The sequence below is a fragment of the Pleuronectes platessa genome, chromosome 18 (assembly GCF_947347685.1).
Source record: "Pleuronectes platessa chromosome 18, fPlePla1.1, whole genome shotgun sequence".
NCBI classification, from domain to species: domain Eukaryota; kingdom Metazoa; phylum Chordata; class Actinopteri; order Pleuronectiformes; family Pleuronectidae; genus Pleuronectes; species Pleuronectes platessa.
This window is the reverse complement of record NC_070643.1, coordinates 15,235,908-15,253,706: the sequence shown is the minus strand read 5'-3', so window position 1 is coordinate 15,253,706 and position 17,799 is coordinate 15,235,908. Positions and strand designations below refer to the sequence as shown.

Sequence of the window (17,799 nt, the reverse complement as noted above, 5' to 3'; positions counted from 1 at the left end):
AACACACACACTCACACACACAGATACACGCACACACAGGTCAGTGATACATGTAAAGAAAACTTGAGGTCAGGGGTCATCTCAGAGCTCCTTCCCCTCCATCACTAGAAACATTGGTTTCCTAATTGATTTAATTGATTTTTTTTTCTTAATTTCTATTATAATGATAAAAGTAAAATCCTATAGGAGTGTTTGTGTGAGCCTCAGCTGTGTTTTCCTGCTTCTCTCTCTCATCCCGGTCTTTACACTCGCAGGTGAGGCGGGCCCTCTACCTGCCTCGCTCCGGCCTCAGCCAATCGCGGCTCAGCTCGGCTCCGCGGCGGCCAATCAGCAGCGACCCCAGACTCTCCCTCGCCCTGGAAGGCACAGCGCAGGAATTCCATCGTAAAGTTGCCGCGCGGCCATTAAAGCGAGCCAACGCAATTAAACGTGATATTATCAACGGCCCGATGTGTTGATATTTGTCGCCATCTTGGTCCAGAGGAGACGCAGGAGGAGCGGGAGGAGAAAGGAGGAGGAGGAGGAGGTCTGAGGCGGATCTACCTGCCAGGTGTCGCGGGGGAGAGGCCGCCGCTCCGAGGGGGGAAGGCGGAGGAAAAGTCGCCTTACCTGTAGCTCAACTTCTGGAAACTCGCTCACTCTGTTACCTGCTCCGACCTGAAAGTCCAGTTTCTCAAGGAAGGATCGAAATATGTCACAGGAGTCAGACAAGTAAGTGATCGAGCCGCAGGAGAGGATCTCCCATCAGTTCTGCCATGAGAGGACAAGCTGCCTTCTCATCAGAGTCTTTTATCTATTAGGGGAAAACACTGCTTTTATTGTCAGAATCTTGTTATTTCAGGGATGGAAATATTTCTTTTTCCTGTTTTATTACTTTTGTTAATAATGAATAGCGAAGGAGACTTCATTTAAAATCTGAGGCTCTGGAGGAGAAGTTGTCATTTTTTCTTGACAACTTCTCCTGGCTCCGTGGATTTCGTTCGAGCTGAATTCGCCATTTTTGACTGATGGAAGGGGAGGGGGGGGGGGGGGGGGGATCCTGCAAAGTGCACAGGACTCCAATTTTTTTTGAAATTTTAACAGTTTAAGCTTTTGTTCATGTTTCAGGCCTTTTGAGGTGCGATGCATGTGTTTGTGCAGCTTGTTGGTCTGAACTGCGATGTTGTGTGTTACACTAGAAACTCCCATTTATAGGCTTTGTACCTATAGCAACTAACAATCGATCATTTCATTTCTTTAATATCTGGGAACAACACCTCCAATCTGCTTAATTTTTCATGTTTAATATGATTAAATATTACAAATAACGTGGTTTGAATCAGATGAAACCATCTCAAAATGTCAAGGAGCATATGCTATATTTTAATCCAACAAATAATATAGAACGTTTTAAAATGTATATACATTTTAATTCTATTCTATCAAAAAATGTTGTGATTTCATTTCTTATTTAAAAAGTATTATAAATTCATTTTAATAATGTTTATATAATTATGAGTAAATATTTCAATTAGAAGGTAGATTAGAGGTTTCTCATTTTATGATAGCCTTCTTCTTCTTTTTCTTCTTCTTCTTATTTTTAGTAATAGTAGTATTAGCAGCAGTAGATGATGTGGCCTCAACACAGTCATATTTACTTATATGTCAATGCAACCATACTTGTGTATGGGGGAGGGGGCTGGGTTCTTAGAAAATTCTTAGAAAATCCAATTCTGTTAGTGTGTGAATGTGTGTAGCTGGTTTCTCTCTGCAGTGCGTTGCTGCTTCATGTTTCCCGCATCAGTTCTGCTGTGACAACAGGTGTCTGCTGTTGTTCCGACACTGTGGTACCATTTAGTCAGATCCACCAGAGTAGAGTTGATCACATCATAAACATCATCACCTCCATCTCTATTCTGCCTGTGGAGTTATTTAAAAAAGCAGGTGCCATGGAGAGAAATTTATTAGAATTTGTGATAAATACACGATCGATGAAATATGGAAACAGCTCGATTAGCTGCTGTTGAAAGAGATTTAAATATATGACGTGATGATCTGTAGGTCAGACACGGTGGAGCCGATTCTTCCTGGTTGTTGTTTTCTGTTCCGACCTCTTTTGTTCCACGGTTTCTCAGTGTGACATCACAGACATGGGGGCAGGACATGTGTGTCCTATTTGGCTCGGGAACCTGACAGGCAGCAGTTTGTGTCACTTAGAGAAACCACACATGCAATACGAATTAGTTTATATCGAAATCTATATTTAGAATGTCTGGTACGTATACAGAAAGAAATTATTCCATATTAACTCATCTTGTTGAGTTGTTGTAAACTCAAACAAATAAACCACGGGGGGAAATGGAAGCTTTATGAGAATAATAATGAATATAATGTATTGTGTTGTATTGTTTTCTTAAAGGTGTGACTTTATACCTGCGTCACTCATTTACGAAGTGACAGTTGACTCATTCAGAGCCGCCTGTGTTCAAATAAATGTTGTGACAACACTGTGTGTCAAACTGGTCTGTGATCTCGACTTAAGTGGGCCTCCAGTGTAAAGAGAAGGATCCGCACCTGTCAGGCAGGAATAATGAGGCAGCAGTATTTTTGATGGCATATAGAAAATAACCCAAACAATGACAAATGAACAGATCTTTGAGTTTGACTGTATAATTCTGCCTTGTCAATCCGCAGGCCAACAAATAACTTAGTTGCAAAGTAGGAAATTTGCTTTTAAGGAAACCCAGTTGATTAAGTGATAACATCTATACACAGTCAACCTTGAATTCAAGTGTCTTTATATGTGTTTGCTAGTAAGCGTCTGGTGGTGGTGGTCCCCAACGAGAGCTCCTTCCCCGCAGTGCGTCGGACCTACACCAGCGAGGACGAGGCATGGAGGACGTACCTGGAGAACCCGCTGACCGCCGCCACCAAGGCCATGATGAGCATCAATGGAGACGAGGACAGCGCCAACGCCCTGGGTCTGCTCTACGACTACTACAAGGTCCAGAACCGTAAAACATACAACAAGAACATATATAACATATGTGGAATTCAGGGGTTTAAAAAGTATAAAGAAGAATCATTTTTAGTGAAGCAGGTTCAGAGATGGACTCAGATGCTCCAAATGTTTGTGGTGCAATGCATTTGTGATGAGAAATCAACATCTAATACTTTGAATTAATCTGCATTCATTATTATATTATTAACTGCAACTTAATGAAATTAATTGACTATGCTCCGACTTATTCAAACCAAATACAGAGATGTTGTACTTCCTGTTTTAGTTTTGAATGACGTCGTCTTTTTGTCCTTCCAGGTGCCGAAAGAAAAGAGGCTCCTGCCAGTTTCCAGAGTTGTTGAAATTACAGAGGAACAGGAGAAGAGGTCAGTCAAGGTTACATATGCACAGACAGGACCATGTGTCTGTGCTTGTGTGTGTGTGTTTGTGTGTTTGTGGAGTTAAATCACTAAGTTCAATAACACAGGTATTTGACCTATATAACAGTTTAATACAAAAGGCTAAGAAATATAAGAATCCTCATCTTGACGCAGAACTATGAGCTGAAGATAATAAGACAAGCACTTTGTGTGTATGTGGGGAAATATCACCAGTGAGTGACTTTTGTTCCGGCTCAGGCTGCACTGAGGCCAGTAAAAAAATCCTCTTGATGAATGACAGAAGATTTCATGATATGAATCTCCTCTGAAAACATGGAACTAATGTGTAGTTAGTGAAACTGGTCTGCACCATTTAGCAGTTTATATGAAACAACATCGCCAACATTTTCTCTTTCTTATTAGCACATGCTAATTTTTGTGAGAATTACATTACATTACAAAAATCATCCATTCTTTGAAGCATTTCTTGGGGACTATTTTCAGCTGCGGATTAATATTCATTTGATGCGCAAGATAGTTTTTATGTTTATCATTGACAGGGTTTATGTGACAATAAGTGTGTGTAGAGAAGGAATTCCAAGCATAAATTGCCAAAATACATCATTTCTAATCCACCTGTTTGTTCAGGTCGACGCTGCCGGGCAGCCAAAGCGAGATGGAGACCCTGGACAATCGTGTTCAGGTCCTCAAGTCCGTGCCCGTCAACCTGTCGCTGAACACGGAGCACCAGGAGAACAAACGGGAGCACTTCAGCGGCTCGACGGGCGGCGGTGGGGCCGTGGTGTCGGGGGCCGTGGTGAAGGCCGAGTTGTACACGTCCGTCTTCACGACGGCACCGGGGCTTCACTACCGGGTGGAGGCAGAGGAGCCGGCGAGGGTGATATACGAACAGAGTCCGTACGAGGTGACCACTGTCAGCCACAGCTCGTACGTGAAGGAGGACCAGCAGAGTCCGCCCGACAGCCCGTATGAGGACGAGAGAGACGGGGTGAGGAAAGAGACAACACACACTGTGTTGTCACTGTAAAGGAACAAGACACACTAACATGGCGGTTCACAACCTGACGGAGGGAGATCTCTATTAAAGTTATTCAAATGAATGAATTCAAGAAGGAGACATCACATTTCAACTGGTTCAACGACTCAGACATATTAAAACTGAGGTCACACAAAGACCCGGCTTTGTTTCCAGGGGGAAACCAGACAAACAGCAGTATTGTTCAAAAATAACCTTTGTTCCATAAATTTCTAGGTCAGTTTCATCAGTTTTTCAATTTGACACTATTGTTGCTGATAACTTTCCAAATATATACATTATAATAAGTCAAATAAATAGATTTATTTTTTGATATTTAGCAATAAAAAGTAAAGAAATACCTCATAAAGGCCTCAAATTCAAATTCAAACATATTCACAAGGCAGGTTTTACTTCAAGAGACTATGTCAGCATGACTTTCTACAAACCACAGGCACCGTGGGAAATGTAGGGAAGTGTAACAGTCAGTGAGTGTTGGGTGGAGCTGTCGTTTTTTCATGCTACGTTCAGACAGAAAGACGTTTAACTATGAATCACTGAGTCCAAAGGTTTGTTACCTGAACAAGAACATACAGGTGGATGTTGATGTTTTTTCTTGAGAACGCCATCGTCGTCCTGATCTGAGTGGATGTAATGTATCATCACAATGCCACTGCTGAGCACTTGAACGTTTCCTGTTTAACCAGTTCCTCTCTGAGAAAATTCCCATTTCACTGTGTCCAAATGGTTAACTGGTGTTTCTTTTTAACAGAAGTACCACGCGCCTTCTTCCATGGCTCCAGACGACTTCATGTTCCATCAGGAGAGAGTGTAAGTCACTGAAAAGTCAATAACACCATCTCAATAAAAATGATAATACGAGTGGGAGTGATCTAGGAAGGAATACAACCCCCCCCCCCCCCCCCCGTCCTGCCTTATTATTTGTAATAATATGTCATTCCTTATGCTTGTGTGTGTGTTTGCACAGTGACAGCTTCAGGTACACACTGGACGCCACTCGCTCGCTGCGTCAGAAGCAGGGCGAGGGGCCGATGACCTACCTGAACAAAGGCCAGTTCTACGCCGTGACGCTCAACGAGCTCAGCGCCAACAACCGCCTCCGTCAACCAATCAGCAAAGTGCGGGTGAGCATCTCAGTCCCACCTCCGCTCCTTCACCTTATTAGGAATAAGATTTATTATTTTTATTGCTTTTTTTCTGTGTTTTCATACTAACAAAGGATCAGATGAAAACATGCACGGGAAAGAAGTGTTTTTCATCCAATGATGATAATTCTGAAGTTTCCTATCATCTCTTAAAAGCATTTTAGCTTCTTTAAGCTCATTGATTTCCTTTTAAAATGCACAGCAGCCTGGATTCAACATGGTTTTCTGACTACGGTTGGGTTTGGTTTAACACCTGTGCGATTGTCAGACTTCTATTTTGCAATATCTCGGATCCCAGCAATTAGCTGGATGAGTAATTGTTACTGACATGAGTAGTGGTGGTTAGTGCAGAGATAAGACTCAAGTTGGAACTGGATGAAGAGGAGATCATCCAGGCTACTACGTTTTCAAAAGGCATCACTGTTGCTATGTCCACACCTGTCGTCCACACTCCTCTGGTGTTTTCGGAGAAGTTTAGAAATGCAGCTGGTGACGTTTTAGATTGAAACCTCTGGTGTTGCAGTGCAGACGGGCAGAAACTGAGACATTAGGAAATGGATGACAAATAAATCTGCTTCCTGATTGGCTCGTATCACTCGCTTTCCTTGACCACCAGCGATAACAAGAAGTTATAAAAAACTGTCCATGGAAATAAATCCCGGCTCGTATTTCTCACCATTGTTGCATCTTGTTCATTGTGTTTTCTGTACCTACACAACCAGTCTGCTTCCTGTTTACACCAGCACATGTACGTGAAGGGCCATTTGATATGTGTTGTCAGGTTTCTTGGTCGGATGGAAATTATTGCTCAAATCACCGCCTGGACGGAGATTTGTTGTTGAACAGAAACTTATTAGAATGCATGTAGCCTCTGATGGAATTTGGGGTTTTACACAAACCCAAATTCAAGCACTGGATCTTCTCCTGCAATCACCTGAACTTGCTTCCTGTCTCGTCTCTGTTTTCAGAGTGTGGTCATGGTCGTGTTCAGTGAGGACAAGAACCGGGACGAGCAGCTCAAATACTGGAAGTACTGGCACTCCCGGCAGCACACGGCCAAGCAGAGGGTCCTCGACATCGGTGAGATTTCTATCGGCTCCTTCCTCCGTGTTCCCGTGTGAGCGTCGGCAGACTCGGAACCGAACAGAGCAGCTGAATAAATGAATGAGAACAGATGAAAGAAAAGGGCGGTGACAGATTGATGTCATTGCAAACGCTGGAATGCGCTCAGCTGATAAACAAGGCATGACCGAAGGGAGAGCAAACAAGCCCCCACCCAACTGTCTGCCTGAGGGCTGTTCAAGTGTCCACCACCTTCTACCATCAGACACACACACACACACACAAACCCACCCACCCACACACACAGTAACCCACACACCTCTAGGTGTTGCTGAGACACTCAACACAAATCCTCTAATCTCCCCTACATCGCCTGGACGATTGAGCAAAACAGTGATTATTGTAAAAATAAAAAACAGGAAAATCAGACAGACTTTCTCTCCCGAGGCGTTTCCCACGGGCGAGTGTGTACGTGTGCTGATCTGCAGCCTCACGACTGTGATCCGAGCTCTTCTGACCTTTTGTCTGCCGCTGTGTTGTTTTTTTCGGTTGATGGATTTGAATGTGAACCAAAATATTTTCTACGCCTCGTGGAACAAGTGTGTGTGAAAGGCTTGTAGGCAGTTTGCGTTTGACAAGCCGGGGCCTGTCAACAGAGGCAGAGAGTCAGAGGTATGTGAGAGAGAGACGAGGGGCGGATGGGACACACACACACACATAGACACACACACACACACAAACACACACACACACACACACACTCCCTTATACACGGCTTGTTGGGGCAGGGAGAGGAATGCTAGCCACACTGTTTCCTCAGCTGGTCTTGGTCTGTTAAAACGGATTCTTGCCCAATTTAGCTGGGTTTTTATATTCTATATTTGCATGAACTGAGAAAAAACTCTTATCAGTTGACAACACTTCTTCATTTCTAACAGAACAGCTGGTAGCGACCCGGCTGTCGACAGTTAAGATGTGAGATGGACACTGTGTTTGGAAATCTGAGAAATCAAAGTTCCTTCTGTTTGTCACAGCGATAACGTGAGAAGTCTCAATCAAACTTGGATTAAACTGGGAACGTTGGTTGAGAGTAAAATCAGGAACGGCCCTATTGATTTTTTTTCACATCAGTCGAGGGTCAAGGTCACAGGCTGGGATCATAGCTGTGCCTCAGGAGGTAGAGAAGGTAATATTATGTATTATCATATCATGAATATGGATAAAAAAACATTGGACAATCTGTCAGCTTAGGTGTGTCTTAGGTTATATCTTATCATAACACTGACAAGATATTATATAAGAGGGAGTGTGTCACCTGCTCCAGCATGGTTTGTTTTGGCATCCTGTTTGGCATTTCCCATTGTGATGAGTGTGTGTTTGCAGGAGTGTGATTGTGTGTGTGTGTGTGTGTGTGTGTGTGTGTGTGTGTGTGTGTGTGCACCATGCAGTAGACGGACAGGGTGTATCTAGTGCTTGACCCAGAGGACTTGTGGAGTACTGTTCCCATCATGCACCTGTACACTCAGATACCTAAACACTCACTGTCTGCATGTCAAATATTGGACAAGTTTATGAGTGCGTCTGTCTGTGTGTGTAGTGTTGTGGGGGGGGGGGGGGGGGGGGGGGGGGGGGGGTTGTCCATTCAAACATGTCTTTAGGTCAAATGACAGACCACCCTCCACCCGTCTCCTCAGAGTCAGGTGGGCCTGTAGCTGGATGCAACCTGTAACCTGAAGCCGTCCACAGAGCTGATTTGAATAGCGGCGGAGGGTTTATCAGGGTGGGGGAGGGGACTGGTGAATAGATCATTTGAATGGGGTTATCTAGCGAGGGCTGGGGGGGGGGATATTGGCAGGCCGGCATGTTGCTGCCCGTCCTGCTGCTTCGTGAACCTGCCGGAGAACCAGGAAGCGTTGGTCAGGAAGACAGAGGAGGTCAGACGTTAGTGGACGAGGCTCACAAGCAGAAATGTTTCCCCTGCAAAGACAATCGGTCCAGTTTGTGTCTGTGTCTCATCAGATCTGCGTCTGAGATAGTTTTCATCCAGGGGGAAAGGTAGAGGGGGGGATTTCATGAATTCACTTTCTTCTGGCGTCATCAGTGGAAGTAATCAGATGGTTCAAAGCTTTAATTCTCTCACTGTCTACAAATCCCAGGAAAGACTTCCCACTGCTGTCTGTAGCATCTCTACTGAATATGTATGTGGTTTACTTTATTATAAAAGTCTGAGTAGTTTCCTAGAATAGCAAGTACTACATTTAAAATAGCAGTTAAAGTTTAGAGTATAAAGGAAAATTGTATATCTTCTTAATTACACTTATTCAAGAATTGGGATAGCCCTTATTTTAACTTAAATATCTTAAAGTCCTCCTTAAATTCAATCAAGCTGCACCAAATTTCACACACTCATCGATATCAGCTCCTTAAATGTGAGTGATTGTTCTCCATGCATTATTTCTGGGGACACTCACTCGCAATGTTAAAGAAAGTGGAAATTAATTTTCCAGGATCCGCCCACTGATCCGGAACTGCCCCAAAATGTAATAAGCCCCTCCCTGAATCAGACTGTATCCTTCAACCAAGTTTTGTGGCAATCCCTTCTGTCGTTTTTGTGCAATCTTGCTTACAAACACACAGACAAGGGTCATCCCATAAGTTAGATAGACACCTCCATTCACACTATATCGAGGCTCTTCCCCAGCACCCGACCTCTGCAGCCACACAGGTCAACAGTGCTCGTGCTCCTCGGCCTCCCTCAGTCCTCGGAGCCAGAACAGCCTCCTGTGTTTCCTCCCGGGTCTTTGAAGCCTGAGAGTTTGTTTGCTCAGGCAGATAAGCTTTTATCTTATATAAATTGAAGCGTGCCATTTGATTGCTTATCTCAACCAACAATGGCTTCCTGCTTGTGTCATTTATTGACCAATCCGTGCTGTAATCACAGGGGGTTTTAAAGCCCTATCAGCCCAAATCGCTAAAGAGGATTCGGTGAATGTATGAGAATCTCCCTGTAGGTGGTCGTGATCACGTGAGTAACTCATGTTCCCGTTTGTCTTCACAGCCGATTACAAGGAGAGCTTCAACACCATCGGGAACATCGAAGAAATCGCCTACAACGCCATCTCCTTCACCTGGGACGTGAATGAAGAGGCCAAGGTACGCTGCACAAATATTACGTTTGTCATTTTCCCAGGGACAGGTTTACTCTGGGAGGTGTGTCGTGTACGGGTGGAAAAAAAGCAGCAGGACAGGTTCTTTCTTTTCTTATTGTGATGATTCAGGTGTTGGCAAACAAACGCACTCACTCGACAAATGAAGCGGCTCTCGAGTGTGATGCAAGCGCCGCGGCCTGTCGACATCACAAACACTGCAGAGCTCGGCAGTTAATGAAATCGTACAAATGTGTTGTCAGAACAGGAGAATTGGAACGTCGCGTTGTGGAGCGTCCCACATACGGGGCGAGCGTTGTGTACTTTTTTCCCTCTGTTTGTCCTCCTCGTCTTTGTGTGGCCCACTCCTTTTGTGACCGCTCCTTTAAATGGAGCCCGGTCGCTGTTTGAACTCCAGAGGCCCCCAAGGGCCAACGCACAGCGATCCCGGGACCCACCCTCTGTTGTTTGTTTTGCCCTCATTTCTGTGTGAATGCGGGCGACTGTGTGCGTGAGTCAGTCTGCGCCCTGTGTGTGTGTGTGTGTGTGTTGTGTGGCTCTTTCATTCTACGAGCAGCCTGGGGACAAAGACGTTGCTGGAGGAAATCCAAGCGCACTCCTCTGGGCCAATATTGACTCTTCCCCTCTCTCTCTTTCTTTTTCTATCCCTCTCTCTCTCCTCTTTCTTGTGATTGCTTGAATATACCTGTGGCAGCGAGGGAGCAGGTGTAACAACCAGGTAGTCGGCCTGCTGCTGCTGCTGCTGGTGGGGGGGGCAGGTTTAAAAAAAGACGAGGTGAAAGAGATATTTTAATCTTCTTGAATTACTACAAATGAAAACTAGACGTTGGCAGAATGAACAGGACACCTGAAAGAGATATGATGGGAAACATCATGTTTTCTACAAGCCCGTGCGTGTCTGTGTCATATATGAGGGAAAGTGCAACTTAAAAAACCATGTGAAGTAATTTAGATTGTTACTTTTTCAGGGATGACTAAAAAAAGAAAACAAACACCAATAGAAACTAGATAACAATATCATTTGTATTTCTTTGGGTTTAACATTAGTATTTATTGTCAATCGTTTAGTTTTTGCTCTATTTGTAACTTGATATTAAGAATAGAATAGTAAGGAGTGTTAACTATGTAAGTACATTGAGAATAACGCTTAATTCCCAGTGAGTGCATCAGTAGTTTGCCAATAATGTAGATTCTGATTAAAACCAGGCACAACCTTCCCCCAGGAGCCAAAATCAGCTTATAAACCTAAAAATAAACAATCATGTGACATATATCGTGATAATTCTCAATATCTAATGATATGATATTATGATATTTTTACCTTGATGCTATTTTTGGCCACATGGCCCAGCTCTACCATCTATTGTGTTTGTAACTTCTGTGTTTGTATGTGTGTTTTGAGGAAGCACCTTTTTTTCCGTCATAGACAGATATATCTGGGACAGAGAAGGACAGGTGGAAAGGAAGTGTGCTGGCAGTGGAAGTCCCAAAGAATCACATATAGAGAGAAGAGGCCACCGTTAAATAAATGATTAAGTCCAGCTTTTCAATCACAAGCACAACTTTGTATGGAGGTAATCCTACAGCTCCCAGTGTCACCAAGTGGACCACACCCAAGCTTATTGGGCAACTTAATGGGATAGAGCATTTGTAGTTCTCAAGAACAGGACAACCCAAAGACACAAGACCTTGTAAAAACAATGCAGACACAAAAGAAATCGAAATAATAGCCATTCATACAAATTAGTAATAAAAGGGAAGGACAGATTCATAATAAAGAGAAGTTTGTCCATTTGATCTCATCTACAAATTGCAGGATTACGCTTTGATGCATCTAAACAAAGCAAAGCAAAACAATAAAAGTGGTAAAAGGCCAAAAGTCTTGTTTAACCAATGATCTCGTCGTTAAATTCTTACATTGTACTTTTAGCCGTCACCCCCCCACTCAGTCTGAGAGACACTTTAATGAGGCTTTCCTCGTGGCTGCTGCGGCTAATAGAGTTTTTATGGCTCGAGTTAATGACCAACCTCCCGGTCTCTCATTCAGGAGCACATTTAAAGAGCTTGGTGACGCGTGTTATGATGTGTAGAAGAAGAAGAAAGGCAGACACTGTTTCGTCTCAAGAATCACAAGAACACATGTTCTCTTTTGGACAGAGCTATGCAGCCGTGCACTCACACGCCGGTTTGATTCGTATCTACCAGGACTTTCAGATATCTCAACATTTGACTTCAGCCGAACGCAACGGAGGGGAAAGGAATTTGGTTTGTGCAGCTCCAAGCATTGAGAAGAATATGTTCCAAATTCCAGCAGACGCAAGGTTCAAATCACTTGTGATATATCAATGGACATTTTTCACTTTGGACTTTAATCTATGTGGAAGTATTGATGAAGTATTGAGTCCTACACATACAGATTGTAAAGGAAACACTGGCCTAGGAAGCATGATGTTTCTCAAAAGGAAACAACGACTCTTCAAAAACTGTCCAAAGAGATTTAGTGTCCTTCACTGAGAAGTTGCTGTCTGCACTCGTCCATATTTTGAGTTGCTGCGTATGTTTTGACAGATTCACTAATGAGCTGAACGATGAAAACTTTCTTCTTCAGCATCTATATTTCATTCTATATTTATAACCGTCTTCCCCTCTCTGTGTGTCTCTGTCAGATCTTCATCACAGTCAACTGTCTGAGTACGGACTTTTCCTCTCAGAAAGGGGTGAAGGGTCTTCCCCTGATGATCCAGATCGACACGTACAGCTACAACAACCGCAGCAACAAGCCGCTGCACAGGGCCTTCTCCCAGATCAAGGTCTTCTGTGACAAGGTGAGCAATCACAGAGAAAGATCGGATCTTTCTATCAGTAAATAATTAGCTAATTAATAAGTGTACTAAGAGTTTCCCGTGCTGAGAGTTACTGCTCTCCGTTGTCTTTATGAAACAGTAATTTTTAAAGCAGATTGAAATCCGTCCTCTTAAAGAGGGGCTAACACTCAGCTGTGGCTAGAGCTGAACTTAATTAATATCCTGATTATTTTGTCAATATATGTATTGTTTCATTCATAAAACTAAAAAAAGCAAGACTGTAAATACAATTTATTACTTTTAAAATTCAATTTATGATGAGTTTACACTAGAATGTTGTCCTAAGAAGTGTTTTTGTTCGTGTTGGAATAAACTTCAAAGCTTTAATTAAGTCACACTGTGCTCTTTGTTTTGTATACATGTATGTATTTGTACTTCATATACAAGTACAAAGTTCAATTCTTATTCGTCAAAAGTCATCAGCCTCATGTTGAGATAAACAAATGCAACAAACAGAGAAAAAGAAATGTCTCAACCTAACTTCAACATATTTAGAAATAAAAACTATTTAAGAACTTGTCAGGTTTCAGTGATCAACTCCATTGTTTCAAATCATTTTTCCAAAGGTTCAAACTGAGTTTCGTCTTAAAGTATTAAATTTTTTGTACAAAATCTTGCAAACAACAACATAATACTGAGAACCACGTGTACAACAAAGAAACTCAACTCGTTGTTTTTTTACGCTGACGCTTAAGGGTTTGAATTTCGACCCCGTCTTTATAGCTGAATCTGATTGGACACTGACCAATCAGAGGACAGGTGGCTCCGTCACCTTTGATGGTGCACAGCTTCTTCTGATGACGCTGTGATTGGATCGTTAACCATCGTCCAATCAGATTCAGGTGTAAAGAACAGGGTCACATTTCGCACATGGAACTTCCGCCTCACACACAGTTTAATGCTGAGTTTTATCAGCCTGCAGTTTAATATTCAATTACAAACTTTGTAATTAGTTGCGATATGTGTGATAATCACTTTATACGTTTTTCACTTTTATTCAAACAACATAGATCTTCACATGTAAACAGCTTTGAATCATAAATGTGTGACAGATGTAAGAGTGTGTACAGGGAGGTGGAGTGAGGCAGTTCAACAATGACCTCAGTGCTCCCCCTAGTGGTCTCACATGCACATTGAGCCTCTGTTGAACATAATACAATATACAGTGTTCACTGTATTTACTGTGTAAATACTGGTTGTTTTTACACACATGCTTTTGTCGCCTGTTTTTAAAGTTGCCTTTTTTTTTATTTATTTTGTAGGGAGCAGAGAGGAAAATAAGGGATGAAGAGAGAAAACTTTTCCGTAAGAAGTCCAAAGGTTTGAGCTGCATGAGGATTATTTATTCTTATATCGAAGGCTAAATAGTTATATATATGAAATCATGTTAAATATAAATATTTTCTTCCTGTAAATAATTGTACCTACGAAGGCATTAAGTTTTTGTTGGATAAATCACATGTTAGATGTTTTTACATGTTTCCTGACCCTTAGTGAATCCTTTCACCCAGCTTCCTGGAAACCTGTTTTAATAGATTTTGGGTAATCCTGCTTAGAAACAACAAATCAACAAACAAACAGGCAACAAGATCACCTTTTCCTCTTCTTGGCTGTGGAAACGTATCTGTTCTTTTCTAAATGTTCTCTCTTCCTCCACCTCCAGGGAAGGACGGAGGTGTGGGTGTGATATCTGCCCCCAAAAAGTCCGACGCCACGTATTTCAAGACCATGACCGATCTGGAGTCTCAGCCCGTCCTCTTCATCCCCGACGTCCACTTCGGCAACCTGCAGAGGGCCGGACAGGTGCGTCACCTCCACACACACACACACACACACAGACACACACCACACACCACACAAAACCAGTTTGCTGTCAGCTGAGTTCAGGCGCTCTGAGGTGAAACTGGAGTCGGTATCAGAATGACCCTATAGCTTCATTTAAACTTCCTCGAGAGCCGATTCTTTCTTCCTTCCTGACGTGACCAGAAACATTTGTCTTCTCTACGTGAATGTGACACTTAACGCGTTTGTTTGGATTCATTTCCAGGTGTTTACCTTCAACACGGAGGAAATTGAGAGAGACGGGTGAGTGTGCGCCTCGGGAGGAAATGTGCATTCCCATTTACATCGGGTCACACAAATATAAAGCATGCAAATGAACACAGGTACAGATGCCAAGCTCGTGCGGAGGAAGCACGCGTGACCGCACATGCAAAGGGAACGCACACGACATGTTTGTTTGTGTGTGTGTTTTCAGGGGAGTTCTGGTGAAGAGGATGTTCAGGCCGTCAGATGAAGACCTGTGTTCGTCGCCTCTCAAACAGATCAAAGAGGAGACGCACAAGAGAGGTACAAGATGGCAGCTTCCTCTTCTTCTGTCTGCGCCCTCTTCCCCTCTTTTATCTTCTAAGAAATCAAACAGTACATGAGGAGCTGGACCATGAGCGGAGAAACACCTGACTCGATCTGTCAGGAAATAAGAATAACACAGTGACTATTCTACCAAAGGACAATTACTAGATTTTCTTTATACATTGGGGCTAGAACTGTTATTTTTCTTTATTAAAAAAGACGTTTATTCAACAACACGACATTCCTACGGGAGATGAGGGGAAGCGAGTTTTAAGAAATCACATTTTGACACCGGAGCTCAAGTGGAAATGTAATAAGAAATCAAATGGAGGCATTAAGTGAAACGACTTTAAGTGAACTGCTCTGATCATGTAACGTGCCTCCATGATCTGCTGCTGCCAGAAACATTTAAAATGTGAGTGAGACTAAAATAAGACTAGAAACAGAATCGATAATAGCGATACTGTATAAGCTACAATATCAATATACATGTGCAACATTAAAATAATGTGGTAGTTGTCTGAGTTTGCCCCTTTTGTTGAAGAGTCTGGATTTTTTAAAAGATTCATCAGTAAAAGGATAAATTGCAGCTGTTTACTACCCAAAGTTTTTACAGTTTTTCAGATCAATAGTAATAAAACGCAGTGAAACTAGCTTGTTGTGGCTTTTGTCATTACTTCTGCCTCTATGAACGTTTTAAGACTAATCAATTCAAAGGAACAAATATCAAAATATGACATCATAATGAAAATAGATATTTATAAGTTACAATCAAAGCTACATTCCTCAGAGCATAAATATGATAAAAGCCCAGAAAGAAGGCTGATGCCTTTTGAGTCATGTCACATATCATAAACATACAGTATATATAATGCTAACACAAAATCAGCCTCAGGAATAATATCAACTTCCTCCTCTTTTCTCCACAGTGCTGTTGTACGTGAGGAAGGAGGCCGACGAGGTGTTTGACGCTCTGATGCTGAAGTCTCCCACGCTCAGAGGCCTGACGGACGCCGTGAGTGGACGTCTTCCCGTTTGCACGTGAGAGCGCCGTCAGGAAGAGGAGAGCAGCCGATTAAAGACCCTTTGAATTTTGTCATCCGCAGATATCCGAGAAGTACAGCGTGCCCACGGACCGAGCGACCAAAGTGTACAAGAAGAGTAAAAAAGGGTGAGTGACAGAAGGACGTCTTTCATTTTCCCTATTTCATCCAATCCGATTCGATCAGAAGGTGAAACTAAAAGTGGCTTCTGTTGTCAGGATCCTCGTGAACATGGACGACAACATCATCGAGCATTACTCCAACGAAGACACCTTCATCCTGAACATCGAGAGCCACACGGACGCCTACAAGGTCACGCTGACGGAGATCTGACGGCTCGCCGGCGCCCCCCGAAGGGCGACACGCACAGAGACTGCTGGTTGGCGGAAATCCCAGAGGCTGCTATGGACCGGCTGATAAGCTGACTGCCACATGGAGACAGCCTGTTTGTGGAGCTCTGAGGCCCACCTGCCCCCCCCCCACCAACCCTCCCACACTGTTACACAATGAAGCAAGTCGCATTTTCCACGGACAATTGATAAATACATAAAAAAGGACATTTTACATGAACTGGTTATACTCACCTCCTCGTAATTCTCCTCTTCTGTGCTTTAAGGTGAAATAAGCGAGTGCAGATCACTGTCCTCGAGCTTTTTTCTGAAATATTTTTATTGTATAAAAGAATTTGTATGTCTATTCTCATTCTGTACAGTGTGTTAACGTTGTGTTTTTGCCAAACACCCCATCAGGAGCAGCCTCATACGAATGCCTGATATGTAGCCACATCTTGAAATAGTTGGTCCTCAGTCATTTAGCAGCTTCTTTTGCATGCCGGCCTTTTTTTTGCTTTCGCTCGATGTTTTATTATTTATTAATGCTTTTAATGGACATTTTTTGCATTTCCTTAACAATTCATTTCCAAGAATTTCAAGTACTTTTCATTTCAGTGACTTTTTCACAGTCACCCTCTTTTAAAAAAGAAAGAAAAGAGTCCTCAATGTGTTTTTAAATGTTGTAATATTTACATGTTAGCAAATAGCCAACGCTTTTATTTTGTAGAGCTTTAAACGACATTGTAATGAGTAAAAAACAAATTCTGAGGGGTGACAAATGGCACGTGCGTATGTCTCATGTGCTCGGCCTGTGATAAAAAATGAATAAAGATATAATAGGTGTAATTTGTTGGGTAAAACAAGATTGTGAGTACTGTCATAAAAGTGAGCAACAAACTGTGAAACTGGTAGAAAGTAATTAATCATATTATAGATGGATAGAAATGTAGCAACTGTTCCGTTAGTTATCAAACTGAAATTCCAAGCTCCTAACTTTTTTTAATCCAAATTCCACTTTTCTGTATTTTGATGTTTTCCGTTTTTTAAAAACAAATCATGGATCGTGAGCCTCCATCGCAGAGTCTTCGAAAAAGAGAGAGAGAGAAATGTTTGGCTCATAAAAGTCAGAGCTGAGGGTTTTGAAAGTTATGGCATCAGTTCGATTATCACGAGTCGCTGAGGAGAACATGAAGAGTGAATAAAAAGTGATGGTTATCAAACAAAAGTGAATGTCACGGTGGCGGTTGAGGTCATCACTGAAAACATTACGATTTCATCCTCTGGGGATCATGACCGTCACAAATTTCATGGCATCAACCAACCGACAAACCAACAATGTCATAACTCCGGTTACGCTGTTAATGTGGTGAATTATATCCACATTGTGCCTAAATAATAAAAAATAAAACACCATCAA

The 17,799-nt window shown here is 42.5% G+C and overlaps 1 protein-coding gene across 1 annotated transcript; it reads left to right on the top strand.

Annotated features, from left to right (window-relative positions):
* Positions 1–348: 348 nt before the first annotated feature.
* On the top strand, positions 349–17,799 carry grhl2b (grainyhead-like transcription factor 2b). Its single transcript, XM_053446482.1, has 16 exons — positions 349–711; positions 2,794–2,983; positions 3,299–3,366; positions 4,009–4,369; positions 5,169–5,227; positions 5,385–5,541; positions 6,531–6,642; positions 9,683–9,777; positions 12,458–12,616; positions 13,918–13,975; positions 14,319–14,458; positions 14,703–14,740; positions 14,913–15,004; positions 15,937–16,022; positions 16,114–16,178; positions 16,269–17,799. The coding sequence occupies exons 1-16, from the start codon at positions 692–694 to the stop codon at positions 16,381–16,383; spliced, it is 1,815 nt and encodes a 604-aa protein (XP_053302457.1). The 5' UTR covers positions 349–691; the 3' UTR covers positions 16,384–17,799.

Bases quoted from the DNA above. Each gene is read 5' to 3' on its own strand.
- grhl2b (XM_053446482.1), top strand. From the start codon at position 692: ATGTCACAGGAGTCAGACAA. The intron at 4,370-5,168 runs GTGAGGAAAGAG...TCTTTTTAACAG, and splicing joins ATGAGGACGAGAGAGACGGG to AAGTACCACGCGCCTTCTTC. The intron at 14,741-14,912 runs GTGAGTGTGCGC...GTGTGTTTTCAG, and splicing joins GAGGAAATTGAGAGAGACGG to GGGAGTTCTGGTGAAGAGGA.